Source organism: Fringilla coelebs (genome assembly GCF_963513975.1).
Source record: "Fringilla coelebs genome assembly, chromosome: Z".
Lineage (NCBI taxonomy): Eukaryota > Metazoa > Chordata > Aves > Passeriformes > Fringillidae > Fringilla > Fringilla coelebs.
In genome coordinates, this window is record NC_140031.1 from 42138773 (window position 1) to 42158417 (window position 19645).

The window sequence follows — 19645 nt, forward strand, 5'->3', positions numbered from 1 at the left end:
CAAATTCAAATTACGAAGCTTCTTTTTATTGACAACACTGTTACAATGTGCTTTTCCAAAGAATTATATATCATCTACAGATGCTGAATTTCTGTACTTTTTCAAAGATAACCAGAATAGTTCTCAGATACATTGTAGTTTAAGGCGGGGTAAAACCACTACTTCAATCCCTCTCCCATATTTACTAATTACATGTATTTTCCTTTTGATTAAGTCGCTGGTTCGTTTTTATTAACAGTCAGACTCTTCTGTATGATCAAAACCAAAAAAATGTTACATTGAACAGCAGTCCTGTAACTGATCACCTGGTAGAGTGACCATGACTATTTCCAGACACTTCCTCAGCCTCTGTTAAGCCAGTGACAGATTGCAGTTATTAACAGGTCAGTGAATAAATTAATTCCAGGGCACTGAAAATGATGTTCATGAAATGAAAAGTGGCCTTGCTGACATTGCATCACTATTTCTAGACAGTGTGCTTGAACACCAAATAAATCTCTCAGCTTGGATGAGTGCCAAAAACTAGTGACCTAGTTTCATTAGTGTGGGAAAAGACTAGCAATTGGACCTAAGAGAGCAGATTACCAAAATAACTTCACACAAAAACATTCCATAAAGAATTCTGTTTAAATCAGACATTTTCCAACCTAACAAGTCACTGAAAATCCTGTATCCCTTGAAATGTCAGTCTGAGATCCATTAAATTCTAAAGTTAAAATGCATTTATATTACTCATGCTGACATTCCTATACAACACTTCGATTAAACAGAATAAATATTATCTTCTTTCCATCTCATTATCTCTTTCCATCTCATTCATAATAATTTAATACTGTTTTAAATCAAAACAGATTTTGCATTTTCATTGAAAAATGTAACACTTCAGGCTTAAACAAAAAGTTTTACTAATAAAAGTAAGTCTATTTTTAAGCAACAGTAATCTGCTCAGTAATCTTCCTTGATTAAAAATTCCTTGGCTCCTCTTCAAAAAACACACTGAGCATAGATGAGCTCAACAGCTGTCAACATAATTTTTAGGAACTTACCAAGTATTGTTGCGTCTATACTAGCCCCCATTTATACACTCCAGCTGGTCCACCAGAGCCCCACTCCCAATCCTTCGCCTCCAGTAACATCTATATTGAGATGAAGACATTTGGAAGAGGGGAATCTTAATAACAATACAAAGTAAAAAGATACTTCATCTTCTTTTCATCTTTCCAACGCCTGTTGCTTTCTGTAAATTGCTTTCCATTCACTAATATAGCAAAGTGCAGAAGATAAACTGAAATACTGTAAGAAAACTATTACAGCACTGATAAAAATCCCAGAACATTCTTTCATAAGTCAGACTTGAACATGACATAAGTAATGCAATGCAATTAACTTCACCCAGCAATCCCTGCTTACAAGTTCTTACTAACACATGCCAATGACAAAACCACAACTGCTCTCTGCGTGCCATGTGCAGAGAAGGTCACTTGCGCAATGATTTACACAAGAGGTCTAGAATGTAAAAGGCTGAAAAAATCCCTGATAATTTAATCTCTTCAAAATGTTGGGTTTTCTTTTATCCTCCAGATTCCCTCTGGATTCATTGCTACTGAAAAGATCCTAAAGGATGATCATAGCTTTTGCAAGCTTTACTGTAGCAAGTACTCATGTCAATGGAAATTTTGAGCAAATAATGCTATGAAGACTGGTGTCTAAGCTTTGGAAGGACATACACATCACTTAAATTTTAAAAATGCTGTGGGAGCATTTGAGGAAAAAATAAACAGATTGAAAGCTCATACTAATAACTTTTTGCTTAATTAACCATTTATGTAAGAGTATCAATAGGAAAGTTTCAGCATCTTACTTTTTTCTCCTCAGTTATTAAAAACTTTCAAAACCCTCATGTTTGTATTCCAACCCATTTTGTTTATCTGCCAATAATTTCCTGATCAGTGTGCATATTTTTTTTACTTCTTTTTCTCTCCTTCACGTTCAGTCTCAGTGTCTGTGAGCAATATTCTTGTAGGCTATGATCCCAGCTATGCATACAGGCTGTGGCAGTATTGTAACTAGGTACTGTCAGCTGTAGACTTAAAAATTATAAAGGGAAGGCATGGGGACAGGGGGATGCACCACAGAAGCTGAGTCACTTTAAACCACTTAAAAGTGGCTAAAAAGCTGTTTGATGCCAATTTATGAAGCTTGCTTATCTCAGCTATAAAAATCATGCAAGTCTTCTACACATACTTTTTATCTCACTAAATGCACATTTGGTCACAATATACTGAAAATGACCAAGCGATATGTAGTATAACCGGCTACATGGGTTTGCATCTAATGACCCATCTTCAGCACCTTGCACTAAATTGTGTCTATTGTGGTACAGATTAACAAGCTTCTTAACACTACAAGGAGTATGTTCATCACTGCTTTTACACATCTCACTTAGTGACACACCAAGAACTAAAATCAAGAGTCTGTTTCTAGGGCTGTCAATGCAGAGAGACAGGATAGGCACTAAGCCTCCCAAAATTACCTAGATGAATAATCTTCTTTACTCCTTTTATTTTGCTGTTTTCTAATGCCCTGGTATGTTTTCATGCACATATACTGGCAATTTAGTAATAATATATATCTGCTTGATTCTATACTAAAAAGATTCTGCTTGATTCTACACTAGAAGATAAAATTGGATTTTCCCCCCATCACCTCAAGGCTTTAGAGAACGAATTCCAAACCCAGACCGAGTTGCTTATGCATTTTCATCTTTATTCTTCATTGATTCTTTAAGGTTAATAATTTTCTGTACTTCACTTGCCCCTTTTCTTTACCTCTTTTGAAACTCCTAAGGAGTTCTTTCTCCTTACAACTTTTGCTACTGTAGAGATAGGAAGAATAGAGAAAAAGCTGCTTTAGTTTTTAAAATAAAGTGAGTAAGTGAAGCTGCAGGAATAAAGAACATGATTGAGACAATATTTAATCTCTGACAACAAGCTGAAGTAGCAATGATACTCTTTATAGAGCAACTTGGAAAGGTAGACAGAAAATATAGACAACCTTAAAATTCAGAAATGCTGACTGTAGAAGAGGCTGAGCCTAGAAATCTAAACTAAAGATTTTTGGTTTAGCCTCTAGGCCACCAGAAAGGAGTCAAGTCCTTAATTTGTCCAATATTTACTTCCAAAATGCAATATTTTTTTAATCTAAAAAGAGACCAAAACAACCAAACCACCAATTTTTAATAGAAAATTTAATACAATTCTTTTTTCCATAACCAGCAAATTTTTATTTCTCTCATGCCCCATTTTTCCCCAGGAATACCAGCTACTATTACTTGGTCTTCCTTTTGTTTTTGCATAAACTTAGAAATAAGATACTGAAAGAAAATAATAAAAAAAACTTCACATGAAAGTGTGCCATTGGAAGTTTCTATTATGATTTTCAGTGGACAAGAGAACTTGAGACAAACACTAGGTTCTGGTTTTAGGACATGTTTGTGGAACAAAAGGGTGGTCTTTTACAAAGTAAAAAAGGGCGGTCTTGTACAAAGGGTTTGTACAATTTTAAAATTAAGTCCAAACTTAATGCAAGGGGAAAATTATTTTATCAAAGGCATTCATGAACTCTTATAGATGTGTATAAGTCAACAAAAAACTCATTTAACTGATTACGTGAAAGTCTGTAGACAGGTAATTTTTATATTTTAACTGGTATTGAAAAAAATATAAAGTTCCTTACCTAGCAGCATTTTATATCATTCTTTTCTCTATTTACTTTATTCTTTCTATAACCTCTTCATATGAGCATCCCAAGTGAATATAACCTACTTTGCACCTATGTTATGAAACCTAGTGTGAATTTCATTCATATTGTTACAGTTGGCCCAGACCATAATTTCCATTCAGTGTCACACTATTTTAATATATGTGGTGAGAAAAACCAAGCTGCAAAAGCAAAGTTTGGGTTTGCTTTGTTTTCAAAGCTTTACTGTGGAGTTCCCTGCAGTACAGAGATGGTCTGGAAAAGATACAGATGTGACAGTATAACCCACGCTCAGTGAAAGAGTACCTGAATGGGGCTGCAGTCTGCATTATTTAAGGAGGAAGGAAGAAAACAACTTGTTGCACTTTTTCATTTTTCTGGCTGTCATTCAAAAATTCACAATCCATTAATCTCATAAAACAATTTTCCAACTCATGAAATCTTTCTTATATACCCATGATAATTAGGAAAGTAATTGATAACATTGCTCAGGTTGTAACAACAAATTTTAGTAAAAACAGTACACCAAAATTCAATCTTGATATATGAAAAACAGCATCAAATGCTATTCCTATTATTGATAAAACTGAAATACAGAAATCTAAAGAATATCTTAGCAGTTTATTGTAATGTGCATTGGATTTCAACTTGAAGTTGACATTCAATTTAACCTTTACACTTGGCTGAATTGGACAACTACTTCTGTTAGCAAAAACATGTTCTGTGTGAGTTTTTCCCATGTAGAAATTCCCTTGGCATCTTTCTTATCCAAAATAGATTTTTTTTTTCGCTTTAAACTGCAACAGAGACTGCAGAGGGATAGAATGTAAGAAAATAAAGAGTGCAGAAGGTAGTCTCTCACCTGAGGAGTTGCAGCTGTACTAATCACCTAAGGTTAGGAACAGACCTGCCCTTAATAGGCCACAGATGTGTCCAATAAGAAGAGTGCTACCAAAGAGTGGGTTAGGTAGTTGAGAAGAGAGTTGGGTTTGTTGGCTGTGAAGAAGAGAGTCAGTGCTGTGAGGAGCCGCCCATGAGAAATCACCATGAAGGTATGGAACTTTTGAAAGAAGATGACAACAATTGGTAGACCCTGACATGATCCTATGGTGATTTGGGCAGAGAACTGTAGAGAGCACTGTAAGGAGGTGATCCTGTGGTGATTTGGGGAAAAAGGAGTTAAATATTAAGCAATGTGATCCCAAGGTGATTCAGGAAGATGACTGCAGACCTAAGAGAAATAAGACAGTGGAGCTTAGGAGCTGAGCATGCGGACCAAGAGCCTGGGAGCCTAAAAATCCAGATGAGCTGTAGCCAGGCAGACCTTAAAACCTAGAAGTTCGGACAATGTATGAGACACCACTCCCAAGAAGAAGGGTGCTGGATATGAGAGGTAGATACACACTTCACTTATTTGGCACGTTGGAGTCAGCCCTGCACCCCTCTGCCAAGGTATGGCTGCAGTCTGGCAGAGACCCAGGATGGTGCCGTGTTCCCCCAGAATGGCAATGTGGGCAACAGGACACAAGCTGTCACACAGAACTCTGAGAGTCAGAGGTGCACAGACAATATGTAAGAGAAGCCTTCTAAAACTGTATAGTGGCCATCTCCACAGTAACCTGACGTGATTCAGGGTTGGGCTGCAGGGCAAGGTGCAGCTGGGGATGGAGCCCACCGTAGCACTGAGAGCAGCAGGGGATGCTGCCTGGTCTGGACCTGATAGACTTTGAGACCTGGAGTACAGGTGAGCTGCTGGGGACACAATGAGAAATACCATATCATGAGAAGAACAGATTGTTTCATCTACGTAGAAAACAGAGCGAGGCAAGAGAAGCTTGCAGTGGTCAACTGATACAACAAAGAACTGTAAAAAGAAGAGAATTATTAAAACAGCAGCTGGAGCTGGGGACAAAGTAGCTCTATCATTCAGTATAGTCTATTTGTTTGCTGATGAAATGTGCATTTTGTTTATGAATTGCAATATTAATCTTTGATTAAGCATAAGTAGAAAGTTTATATTCCATAAGACTAAGTACACTTGACAGATACTGGATCAATGTTGTTCAAGTCATATAGCTATTGAGAAAATTATGTAATTGTTGATTTGTTACTACCCTAATATATAGCCTTTAACTTATTCTTGTGAGCTGTCTTATAAAGTTGCACAGCTATTGATATTGTCAATATTCTAGAAGTGTAAGTATAAGTTTCTGATAATATGTAATGTAAGTTTGAGTAATGAATCAAGGTGAATGCACAGACACATTCCGAAGTTAAACAGAAATTACACAAAAGATGTTTGTACTGGGTTTACTATCTTTTGCAAAGGGCCCTGCAAAAGATAGTAAACATGACATTAGTTTATGAAAAGCGTTAGGTTGATGTTCTAGACTGTGAAAAGCAAAACTAAATCAGAACTTAGAGATGTATGTTCTTGCTGTGATGTGTTGCCTGAACATTTGTATACTGTTAGTCCTATGTGAGATAGTGAATATGTTATAATATCAATAGTGAATATGTTATAATATCAATTTACTCGAACAGATCTTTCTAGAGATGCTGCAACTTTGTGATTAAAAGACAAGGGGGACTTGTGGAGGGATCGAATGTAAGAATAAAGAGTGCAGAAAGTAGTCTCACACCTGAGGAGTTGCAGCTGTACTAATCACCAAAGGTTAGGAACAGGACTGCTCTCAATAGGCCACAGCTGTGTCCAATAAGAAGAGCGCTACCAAAGAGTGGGTTAGCAGATTGAGAAGAGAGTTGGGGTTTGTTGGCTGTGAAGAAGAGAGTCAGTGCTGTGAGGAGCTGCCCATGAGAAATCACCAAGAAGGTATGGAACTTTTGAAATAAGATGACAACAAGAGACAATAAGGATGTTTTTGAAAGCAAAGAATTAAGGAAAATATACTATGATTACCTAAATTTACTGTTCATTCTTAAACTGGTATTCTTCCTATGCAAAAAAAGCATAACATTTCAATGTTTCTACCTCTTATTTTATAGTCTTATAATCTGCAAGCTCTATAAGTCGCCAAATACAATTTAAAGTCCAGAAAAACAGCCAAAACAATATTGTTACAAAAGTAAGGGGAGAACAGAGAACTGCTGTAATTTAATCTCTCCCTTGTTCTTTATTTTAAAGACAAAACAAATCCCATCTCCTACAGCTTGAAGCTTCAGTTTCACCTTTGGAAAATAGGGTTCAAAGCAACTTTTAGATACAAAGAATATATAGCTTATTTACAAAGACCTTCTTAGAGAGTTTCTTTCTGTTTCCTTCCTTTTTTTAAAAAAAGTTTTCATAAAATATGCTTTTCATCTGAATGCTCTCAAGGAAAGCTTGGTTGGTTTTTATTTTAATATTAAACAGCGGAAGACAGCTTGGTAATGAAGTAGAGGGATTTCTGGGAGGAGCATGGAATAATAAAGGCAAAATGATGATGAAAGGAACTTAGCCTTGCTAATTGAAATGCCTTTATAAACACAACAAACAAAAAAGTGACAGCTGTAAGTATTCAGGCCAATAGCCAGTTTTTATCTAGCAATGTCAAATTACCTGCTTACACAAGTGTATCAATTTCAATGGAGGTACTTTTTTTTTTTGGTGGAAACAAAATTGTTTATGTATGCCAATACATCATTTAGATTACACCTAAATCTTTTGTGTAAATAAACTGCATAAAGACACAAAGAAAATAAAAATTATATTTTATATATATGTCTTTTCTACTTCTTGCTATCACAGAATACTTCCCCTTGTGAAACTGATGTATCTTGTTCTATTAATAGAGTAGGAAGTTTATGTATGTTCTTTACAAGCCCTTTTATCTTCACAATAACACATCTAATTCTGAGTGATATATAAATACAATACTAATAAACAAAAGTAGACCTGCCTGAAAGGCATCATCTATCAATTGCAGGCATAGTATGACATCCACTGTGAGAATCTAGAGATAAACAACCGAATTACATCATGAATTGAGACAGTTTTAAAAAGTTACAAAGCAGAAAAACAAAGGACTTCAACAAAAAAAAAAAATGCTCCAAAAGACAATTTTTGGCTGAGGAGAAAGTTGTCACTAAAAAACACTTCCTTTGCAAGCTGAGAGACATCAAAAACTACATTCAATTAATGACAGATATTTGCACTTTTTAAAATGTCAGTTTGGGGAGCAAAACAAAGAGAATGAACACAATTTTCTTGTGTAAAAAGACTCTTCCCACACTACTTTGTGTTCTGTACAGACACAGGATTACACAGAAAATAAGCTGTTTATACAGCTTTTAACTAAAAGATAACTAAATAGCAACTCCTTTTAGCAATTAATAGCTTTGACAAAAGTCACTCTGACTGAAAACAAGCATCTCCTTAAACTGAAAAGCTAATGGAGTCTGGTTTCTCATGAAATCCTGTCTCATACAAACTGCTTGCTGTCCACAGCAATGAGTATTCTGACTGAAACATAATCCACTAAGCTAAAACACACACAACAACTTCCTCCTGTGCCCTTTCTTGCATGCCAAAGAACAGGTTAGTTCATGCTGAAATCTTTTCATCTGAGGCAAATACAATTTTTCCTTCATCTGGCCACCTATTTTTAATAAAATTCTGGGGATTGTTTGTTTTTGCAACCTCTACCCTGTAAACCACAAATTATACCACAACAGGCTAACAGACACTGAGTTCACAGGGAAGAAACCTGAGGAAGAGAGGGGATGAACAAACCCATACAGACTCTGAAATACAATACAGCACAGAAGAAACAGTCTAAGAGATTCTTGGCTTATATGGAAGATAATTTCCTGACAGAGTTGGTGAGCGAGCCAAGAGGCCAGGTGCCCTACTGCTATTTATGAACAGAGAAGGATGATTTGCTGCTTGGAGGCCACCTAGGGCACAGGCAACTATGAAATGATAGTTTTCAGTTCTCAGAGCAGTAAGGAAGAGAGTCAGCCTACTTGCCTACTCAGACTTACACAAGACAGACTTTTGCTTGTTTAGGAGACTAGTTGATAGAGTCCCTTGGGAGGCAGTCAGGAAGGGCTAAGACTTTCAGGAAAGCTGGACATTCTTCAAGAAGAAAATCCTAAAGGCAGAGGAGCAAAACATCCGTATGTGGCAAAAGAAGAGTCGGTGGGAAGGAAGACCAGCATGACTGAACAGAAAGATTTGCTGGAACTCCATTAAAAAAAAATGACACTTGGGAGTCAACTCCTTGCAATGCCTCAGGCTTGAGGCAGAGCAGCTGGAAAGCTGCCTGACAGAACAGGACCTGGGCTGCTGGTTGGCAGCAGCTGAACATGAGCCAGTTGTGCTCAGGTGACCAAGAAGACCAATGGCATCCTGACCTGTGGCAGCAATAGTGTGGCCAGTAGTACCAAGGCAGTGATTGTCACCCTGAATATGGCACTGGTGAGGCCATACCTTGAATCGTGTGTCCAGTTCTGGATTCCTACAGAAAAAATATTAAGGTGCTGGAGCATGTCAAAAGAAGGGCAATAGAGCCAGTGAAGGGAGCATGAGAAAGTGCTGAGGATTGTTAAGCCTGGAGTAAATGAGGCTCAAGGGAGACCTTATCACTCTCTGCAATGACCTGAAAGGAGGATGAGTTCAATCTCTTCCACCAAGTAACAAATGCTTCAAGTTCTACCGAGGGAGGTTTACACTGGATATCAGGAAAAATTTCTTCACTGAAGGGTTGTCAAGCACTGGACAGGCTGTCCAGGGAAGTGGCTGAGTCACTTGAGTGGTGTAGATGTAGCACTTACCAACATGGTGTAGTGGTGAATTTGGCAGTGTTATTTGACAGTTGGACTTCATGAGCTTAAAGATTTTTTCCAACCTAAATGATTCTATGACATGTTTTTTGTGTTGGCATAAGACCACTTTTGCAATGATGATTGGCAGACTCTCCTTAGAAAACAAAAACCTTCCATATTCATTCTCAGGTAAGTTTCCCATCACCAAGTTACCAAGCTTTTCTTTCTGTTACATATTTCAACTAGTTCTTGGAATCTTACCTTCCCTACTAGAAAGTAGGATGTACTCAAGAGGAAAAACAGAAAGTTTTTCTGCTTTTCCTAGTTCATGTTCTGGCAGTTTAAGCTTTTCCCATAGTGCAGAAAAACTGGGTTTAGATTTCCAAATGCAAAAGGATAATCCTGCTCTCTCACAATGTGAACAGCAGGTCTGTGAACGTAGCTATTGCATAAAAGGAGGCACTGCTGTCATCCCACTTGGTCTTGCAATATTGTCTGTCATGGTGAATTTTCTGAGGAGATTCAACCTGCTACAATACAACATACTCTATAAATGCCTACCTGGTCAAGACCCTCAGCAGACTTAGAAGGAACAATTCATTTTGGTTAACTCTACTAAATGCTGCTCAAACGTAGCCTTTAGAAAGTTGCAGTACATCTGTGCATATTCAAAAGAAAAACTTTTTGCACCTGGGAAATCTGTGTTGGTCAATAGACAGCACCTCGCTGTGTGTGACAACCACATTTTATTAAGAATGGAATACACCATAATATACAACAAGGTGGAAAACGTAACAGCTGATATGCCCTGGATCTATATTTTAATTCTGCTGAATTCTAGTAACAATCTTCCAACACAGTTCTTTGATTATAAATTACTGGGGTATTAAAAAAGCAAACCTTCACAGTATAAACATGTTTTCCATATAGCTTCAAACACCCACGTTAATTATCACCCGACTTAAAGTTACATCACATACACCTGGCAGCTGACAAAACAGAATAAAAACAGTAGCTTGCCATAGTACAGGGAACTTAGTTCAAAGATGCAAGTCAGTTTGGCAGCAGATTTCAGGTGTACTAGATGGCAGCAGAAATTTATGTAGGCTTCTTAAGAGCTACAGCTCACTTTTCAGCTCCACTCTGCAGTTCTGTTTTGGCTCAGAGCAGCTTGAAATAAACACTCTCAGAAAATATTCCATTAACCCATGAAGCCTATGGTTCAAATGTGTATATCTGGCTTCTCTACCTAAATGATATATCCAGAATTCCTTCACTCACTATTCATTTTCTTTCTTGTGTCTTTCACAAAAGGCACAATCAGTTACTATTTGAATGACAAGAAGCAAAAAGGATTGAAACAGGACTGGTGTAAGCACAGGCTGATCAGGAAAAAGTTGTGATTAGCTCAAATGTATTCAACAAAAATAGTTGTCAGAAAGGCTGATAGAGATAGGGGGAAAAAATTCATCGCTGAACATACCCCAAAATGTTGTAAGTTGAAACGTCAATGTAACAAGATTAAATCTCTCATATTTTCAAGGACATACACCTGAAGACATACACCTGAATCATTGTTTTAGGATGAGGGGAGGAAAAAAAAGATTTTTCAAAGCTCAGTCTTTGAACAGCAGTTAAATATTCTGAATGAAACTTATAATGAATCAGTTAACTAGTATTTTAAGGTAAGAGCACAGAAGTTTGAAACAACTATAATTAACTGAAGACAAGGAAATGAGACAACCTCAAAAAGTTGAATACAGAGAATATATGGAGAATTTGAGCTGAATTTCTTAAGCTGGAGAGTATGTTTCCAATACTGTCCAATACAGAATTACTTAGGAAAGGAGGGAGTGGGAGGACAAAGAGCAAAAACTGACAGCAAAGGTAAACAACATAAACTTTTGTCTTTTTCTTTACTAGGGCTTATTTCCTTTTGTTGTCATGACTTATTTCATGACAACACCACTACTAGTAAATACATCTTTAAAATCATCTGCATTATTATCTTTATCCTCCACAAAAAAGAAACCAGACATCAATCATAACTGTTTTCCTCATGTAAAACACTCTCTGACCACAGAAAGTGTTGATTGTGAATCTCAACAATAACCAAAATAATACAGCAATTGAAATTGTACAATAATTGTCCAGATTAGTCATAGGATGGGACAGTTTTATACCCAAAGTTCATACCACTACTGCCATTATGGTTGATTTTACTGCTTTTTTAAGTGACCTGCAATGGTATCCACTAAAATTGAATATAGTGCTTTCAAAATAGGTTCCACCCACTAGAAAGAAAATGGGAGCAAAGAAACAGTGTAATGTTCCCAAGAACTCCCAGAAATGAAGGCAAAAAAATCACAGGGATGCACTTTTTTCCCAGGTACTGCTCTTTTCCCAGAGCAGTATTTTTATTTATACATAAAATAAAAACATAAGGTTTTCTAACAACTTCTTGAAAATTATTTATTCTGTAACTTTCACTCACCTTGACTCTGAGAAAAGCAGGTCAATTGGCCTTCCAAATAGAAAGGAAGTTTTTGACTCAAAAAATCTTGGCAAGGTAACAGATTTATCCAGAGCTACACTTTCAATTCTTAAACTCTTTACAACCAATATACAAGAAGCTTGAAAAGAGAGTTTGAATCCTAAAGTACCAAATGTTATGTGAAAGTGGATCTTAATTCAAATAATTGTTTTTGTACCCTGACAGCTAATCCTTCTTCCTTGCTTGATCCTTTGCAGAATTATTCAAACTTCAGATCAAGACATTAAATGTCATTTACAGAATCACTCAATGTTGACTTAGTTAATGAGGACTTTGCTTAAAAACATAATATGCAGGTGGACTGTCCCTGAAGATAAGAAATACACTTTTTTATTAATTTTGGTAAATAATACAAGCAATAAGCTGTAACACATGCTATAATAATTAATAGAAATATAAGAATAAGCATCATAAACAATTCAAAATCTAATACTGGGTACATATGTTATTTAGTTATCTGCAGTAGGAAAAGCAAAACATTCATACCTGCACCTGGAATGATCGCCAACTTTGTTTCAACTAGGCCCATTTTAGCAGAAGATGCTAAAAAATAGAGTGTAAAGGAGTTCTTACTCAAATGTAGAAGGAAAAAAATCTACAGAAAATACATAATGATGACCTAGAAGTTTGCTTAGTTTTCTTCAAAAAGAAATATAAATCTCTTTTTAAAGAATTTTTTTATTTAAAAAAAACTTCAAATAGATTAATATGATCTGCTTGTAGTGAAAAATCCAACTAGTTCCATCAAGGCAAAGTCAGTACTTTAGTCATTTTCACATAGCAAGTAAGCAATAACAGTGAGTAACAGAGACTTTCTTTCAAATGGAAAGTACTCAAAGAAAATGGATGTTATTGCTTAACATCTAAGAATGGGGTAGAATTCTGTACCTAATTATTTGAATTCTTTAGGTGACAGAATTCTCTACACTCAAACAACTTTATAAATCCGAACTTACTGCTCAGAACCAAGTATCCATTTACTTTCCATCAATAGGCTTTACAGCTCTGACAGCTTATTAGCTCAAGGTTCCTCTTTTCGAGAGTGGTTGTCACTTTTATAATTTAATTTAAGTAATAGTACACTTACTAGCAACTTTTTTTTTCCCTGCACCCTGTTAATCAAGTCTCCATCTAGAGCACTTCAAATGCACAAGAATCATTTAAAAAAAAAAAAAAAAAAAAAAAAAGAAAATAATTGCATGACCCTTTTGGCTAGACTGTTAAAATTAGGGTCAGAAGAATCACATAAATGTTTAACAAAACCAATCCAGCTAACAGAGTCAAGTTGTTATAAATGAAACATTAGCAAGTACTTAGAGAGGTTTCTGCTAAAGGCCTTTAAAATAATGGGTTATAAACAACGTCAAATACAAATACAAAGTAAGTTTTATAAGACTGTTGCCAACAGACAGATTAGTCAAGCCAGCTATAGCACTAATAACTCTATATTCCATAGCAGTATTCAGACCTACCTGCCACCCGTATATCACAGGCTAACGCAAGTTCTAGGCCACCACCTAAGGCAGTTCCATCTATTGCAGCAATAGTAGGTACAGGCAGATTAGCTGAAAAAGAAAGTACCAATTAAGACCAACCTCATAAAGAACACTTCTGGAAAGTGATTTCAGTAGTTTTGCTCATTCTATTGTCATACGTTTCAAAGCTAGAAGCTGTGTCTTGACATTCCCAGACCACCACTGGCCATAATGGCCACCACCATTGCCCCTTTTCTCCTGCAAAGCAGCAGCTAACAGCTTAATAGAGGTGGGAAACACTTCAGTTTGACAAAAATATGCACACACTGCCAGCACACATGACAGGTAAGCAGGGCTCCAGAGGCCTGTGCAACCATGGCATGGTTTGTATGTAATTTATCATAAGTGTTCTGACATAAGAAAGTCATTTAAACACTCAGCCTAAAGTACTGCTTTTCACCTTCTGCAAATTCAAGTTCTCTTCATCTCTATTCACCCCAAACTCAAAGTTTGATGAAAAATGCATTTTAATTTTAGAAATACACTACATATTACAGGTTTAATTATATTTAATGTAAGAATTAACACAAGCTATCAATTTTAAAATATACTCACACAGTAGTCCAGTAGTACGTTGTTGCTACTAAAGTTTCAAAGATAGCCCATAGCAATTCATTAGCTGGACACTGGGTGTACAGCTTGTTGAAATGTTAAATCAGCTCCTGACAACAGGTTTTTTTTGCAGATGTTAAAAAATATTTTCTTTGTTTTAATGTTTCAGCTAATTTAATTCAATGACCAGTTCGTTCAGTTTCATTAGCCAGAAACAGAAGAGGAAAAAACTCTTCTGCCAACATATAAATGAAAATGATGCAGGAAGGACTTTAATTAATTAGAATTTTTCCTAGTGAACTAGCTAGTTCTAAATTTAGAAATTGTGCTACCTAGCTTACCTTTTTGCTCTCTGACAAATAAACTTCAGATAACTTCATACAACAAGAGTCAATGAAATATTGGTATACATCAGCATGACAATTATTATACAAGGCAGTAGTCTCTCACTGGGTAACAAACAAAATACGTAATTAAACAAAGGTTATTTTAGCTGCAAATTGACCTGCTTTTATGATTAACAGCTAATGAAAATCCAATTTTCTTTTAAAAAAAGAACAAAAACTTAGCAATACTTTTCAAGATTCTAACAGATGCTTTAAAACAAAGTCCCTGGGTTACTGATTTAGATCATGATTAATAGTGATTATCTGAATCAATTTCAGTGCCAAAAGAGGCTACTCATTACTGTTTGCAAGAACTCTTTCAATGACTTAAAAGAACTCAAGGTATCCATTATACCTGCCATCTCCCACAGAAGGCATAGGAGACAGAGGAATAGTAGAAAAATCTGCTCTTTCTCTATTTACTTCTTAGTTATATGGAAAGGCAACTCTCATTTCCAACTGGGCATGGTTGCTGACAGAAACTTATAACCCTGTCAACACAACCAATTTGCCAAACAGTCCTGCAATTTTGCTAGCTGACACAGCTAGCCTTTCTCTTAAAGAAATATGCCTTTGCCTTGGGTAAATAAAAAATAGTTTGCCTGAACATGAAGGCAGGGTCATTGTTAACTGCAGTTTCCAGCAGTTACTGCTTGTATGAATGTTCCATTTATCAGAGACTAGCAAACACTATCTTGAGCACTGTTTGCATGGCTTTTGCAGTACTCCAAGGCAGAATACTTTCCTAAGATAAGTAATTTCTGGAATTAGCTATGGTGCAATTCAAGTAGACTATTACACGTGGAAATGGAAGTTACAGAATGAGTATAATAAAACAGCTTGGTTTCAAGAATTACAGCCAACTCCTATCATGAAATACTAAAAAATCATAATTCAAGGAGATAAAAAGCAGTTTGACAATGTTAGAATCATCACTTCCCAATGATACTAATTTGAAAGGATCACCTAAGAGTTGACAATGAATGAAAGGCAAAAGAAAAATTCCCTGTAATAGCCTTGTGTATATCTATTAATCGAATTTAAGAAATTGATCCTTTGAACATGTTCTTGTGAAGCATCAGAAAAACTAGCATAGAAAGAAGTTAGTAATCACTTGGGATTGTAAACTGAGTTTCCAGGCTACTAGAACTTTTTAACAAGGGTGAAGTTTCCTGGAGTGTGAGTATTTTGTAGCATAAGAAACACACGATCACATTTATCTGTATGATTTTAATGTACAGCTGCCAAAACTGTCAAGCCCATAACAAACGCAGAGATGATGTTCGACAAATAATGCCCTGTAGGCTTAATTGAGTTGTATGCACTCAAACTTTAGGAACAATAAATTACACATATAGACAGGTCAATCTCCACAATAATTCTACATGATAAGGCTCATTTGCTATGAGTGATAAAAAAATATTTAAAGTTTTGCCAAGTGGCCTAATGGTTTTATACTTTAACATTTCACATTTTTGTCACAGTTCAAATAACAAGATATAAATTTTAGACAATTGTTGTACTACTACTCCTTAGTCCTAAATTCTAGATGTGATACAAGTTTATCAGGGTGCAAGCATGAGCTGCATAGTGAAATAAAAAAGGAGTTTAAGGTATATATAAAAGAAACAGATTAGCAAAACTAAATGAGAGAGTACAACACAGAGACAAGAGTAGACCATGTATATATAAAGATTAAAGTTGTTAGAAGTAGTTAAAAAGACAAAGTAATGAGCAGCATTAAGCTCTATTTAGAGAATTTCACTAGGTTACCATAGTACATCAAAGTGTGGACTATGAACTACTAAATAAAGTTGTTCACACAATTAATTCAAAAAGGATTGCTTCACACTTCTATTCTAATGTAAAACATGCTGCTTATTCTGTAAATACAATTCTATTCTGCACATAAAACACGCCCCAAGCAAATGCCAATAGTCACATCCTAATGTAACATCAGTGCTTAATTATAGTACAGAAAAGTAAGGTTCTAAGAACCTTAGAATTAGAAGGGTCCAATTCAGTTTATGTTATGTCAGCAACAGAGCCAGACATAAGACAAAAACACACCCCTATATTCAAGATCACAAGAGCAGAGACTTCTAGTTGGAGAGAAGACAAAGGTGAACAAGCAAATCAAAATAAATTTTATGTATAAGTTGTTTAAATAATCTCTTAGCACAGAAGCTGACAAAGCTTCTGTGCTAAGGAAACAAAGGATGTTTACTGGCCATTCAAGACATGATACAGGTAGAGTGAGTAGCGGGTAAACTGAAGAACTTCAATAAGAGAAAATAAACTTAGTAATATTAGATACCATGACTAAACCCATAAACAGCTCAAACAGAATAGAAAATATGACATCCAGCAATATAAAGAAATGAACCTGCTTTCTACTCTGTGCTAACGCTGAACTTTCAGCTCAACTTCAGAAATTCATCCCTGGTAAACATACATGTTACATGTAGTTTTAGATTAGGTGGACTGGCATCATCTTATAGTCTTGGGATACCTCCTCCTTTCCTGTGACTCTTCTGAAAGGTGTAGCATTACTGAAAGGCGTAGAATAGAGTAAGTAAACTCTCCCACAGTTTTGCCATGAGTACAGAATGTCACAGGGGGAGCACTTTGCAATTAAGCATATAAAAACATGTAATGTGCTGGAATTAATTTCAAAGAATCACAGTTGTTCTGAGGCAGGTAGTTGTTATTTCACCTTCAAGTGACTTTCCACATGATGCTTACAGCCACTGACTAACAAGGGATTTCCTTTCTGCTTAGAGACAATGATATGACAAACAACAGGCCAGCATATGAATAGAGGCACCTGGTCTGGAGGATTTGACCACTAAATAGTTTCTCAGATGCGTGCCATAACACCCACACAGCTGAGTCATACTACTGCAGATACTGACATTCTCCAAATAGAAAGCAGAAAATGCCTGGATTCTACTGACCTGAATCATAAATGACTGTTTAGTCTTCTCACTAATTTATTAAGGAAGTTCTTATAAAATTACAGATATTCAAGATAATAGCTGGGAGGAAACAGGATTACATGTGACACTTTCTTAGTAACTCTCACGTAGCCTTTTTTAATTCCTACACAATCTCAGTTTCTCATTACTGACAAAAAAATAAATGGCCTGATAAACAAGGAAAACCTACGTTCCAAGTTAGTAAGGATGAAGGAAGTATGAAGGATGAATACATACAGTAAAACCAAAATGGCAACAATTCACATATGAAAGTAGCCTTGTTTTTATGAAACATTATATACAGTAGATTTCACATCACAGGCAAGAAATAATTTTCTTTAGCTGGTGTTCCATTGCTCAAAGGAAGAACCTATTACTAATTGATCCCTTACTGTGAATTTCTGAAACAGGCAGAAGAAGAATAATATGAAGAATTCCAGACTTTGTGATTTGTGTTCCTGGTCAACCTGCATGAACTTGTCACAGCTGATTAACTTACAATATTTAGCACCTAGGAAAAATAATTACAAATTCAGAATATATCAAATTCAAAAAGACCAAGCTCCTAGGAATGTCCTCCTCACTTGCTAAACAAATTTATACATGTAAGATTTTCTGTAAGCAACTGTACCACACACTCGTTTAAACTGAAAAAAAAAAAAAAAACCATTCCTGAGCTAGAAACAAGATTTTGAGATTTAGACTATTCAAGTGCCAATGAAGTGTATGAGAATCACCCATTTGTAGACTGGCAGCTGTTGTGATCAACCTGAAGAATACCTGCAGTACTCCCTTCCTTTAGCTAAGATGTAAGAGTAATCATTAAAGAAATAAAATCTAATAGACATAGAATTCTGCTTTTCTAAAAGTAAAAGGTCTGCAGTGTTACTGCAGTACCATTTCATGATTCCCATGAATCAGAAAATTCCAATAAAGTCCACTCAAGCCCTAACAATGCAAAAATTCTATATAGATATAATTAGATATAATGAGATATAGATATAATTAACTTCTTATACCTTAGTTAACTTAGATACAATTAATTTCTATTTTTGAACTAGTTTTTACAAATTAGGGCAAATATTTTCAATTACACTAACTATAGCAGTCAGAATTTGGTATCTACAAATATTCAAACGAAGCCCCAGTTTAAAGCCTGCCTTTTTATGCATTTGATACAAGATAATAATGAAACAAAAGACAGTCACCTTAAATTCCCTTGCTATTCCTGTGTTGTCCTGTACATGGACAATGTTCATAAAAGGTCCTTATTGTTCCTTTCTCATCGTATTTCAGTGACCTCTGGCAACCAACCTTCAGAAAGAACAGCTACTTAGATATAAACCAGAAGCTTGTCACTACCTCTAGTACCTACCAAACCAGATTCAAAACCCTGACTTGTCTTTAATTATGAACAGAAGAATTCCTGTTACCCATAATGAAACTGAAAGTAGTGAGCATACTCTACTTGCCTCAAAACACAGACGTAGCTACAAAATTTTAAATAACAATGCAACTGAATTGCCACAGAACAAAGAATAAGATTATCCAAGCTATCTATTCCATGTGTGCACTTCTGATTATTTGACAAATAAGGTTGATTAGTGAACAGCTTACTAGGACAAGCAATTTCAGGGGGCATTTCCAGCAAGTAATTTTTCCTTTTAAATCATGGATTTAATAAATCATAAAGCCAGGAGGATGAATTGTATAAAAGTATCTTGCATACTGTCAGTATTTAGGGAAAGTATGCTATAAATTAATGAAGACATTAACAATTCCACAATTTGTTATTTAACTCTAGCAAATTAAGTGTGGCAAACATCTGCCTACGTATGTCTACAGCACATGGGAAACCCTTAAATCACAGAATAGCTGAAGCTGAAAGAGACTTCTGGAGCTCACCTTGTCCAGCCTGCCTGCTCAACCAGCATCACCTTGAACAGGTTGCTCAAGCTCATGTCCAGGTGATTTTGGAAGATGTCTAAAGAGGGAGACTTCAGAACCTCCTGGGTAACCTGAATCAATGCTCAGGCCCTTCACAGTGAATAAGGACTTCCTGATCCCAGGGAGAATCTCTTCTGTTCTGGTTTGTGCCCATCACCTCTGGTTGTG

General features: G+C 36.0%; 1 protein-coding gene across 4 annotated transcripts in view; it reads right to left on the reverse strand.

Moving 5' to 3' along the window:
* Window positions 1-19645, reverse strand: part of AUH (AU RNA binding methylglutaconyl-CoA hydratase) — a 114530-nt gene that overhangs the window by 41993 nt on the left and 52892 nt on the right. For 3 of the 4 annotated variants that reach the window (XM_084224659.1, XM_084224658.1, XM_084224661.1), the window contains exons 5-6: window positions 13552-13644; window positions 12566-12622 (exon numbers count right to left, since the gene is read on the reverse strand). In XM_084224659.1, the coding sequence (XP_084080785.1) occupies window positions 12566-12622; window positions 13552-13644 (150 nt within the window). Of the gene's footprint in view, window positions 1-1046; window positions 1137-12565; window positions 12623-13551; window positions 13645-19645 lie in introns of all 4 variants that reach the window. The other variant, XM_084224660.1, reaches the window with a different exon arrangement.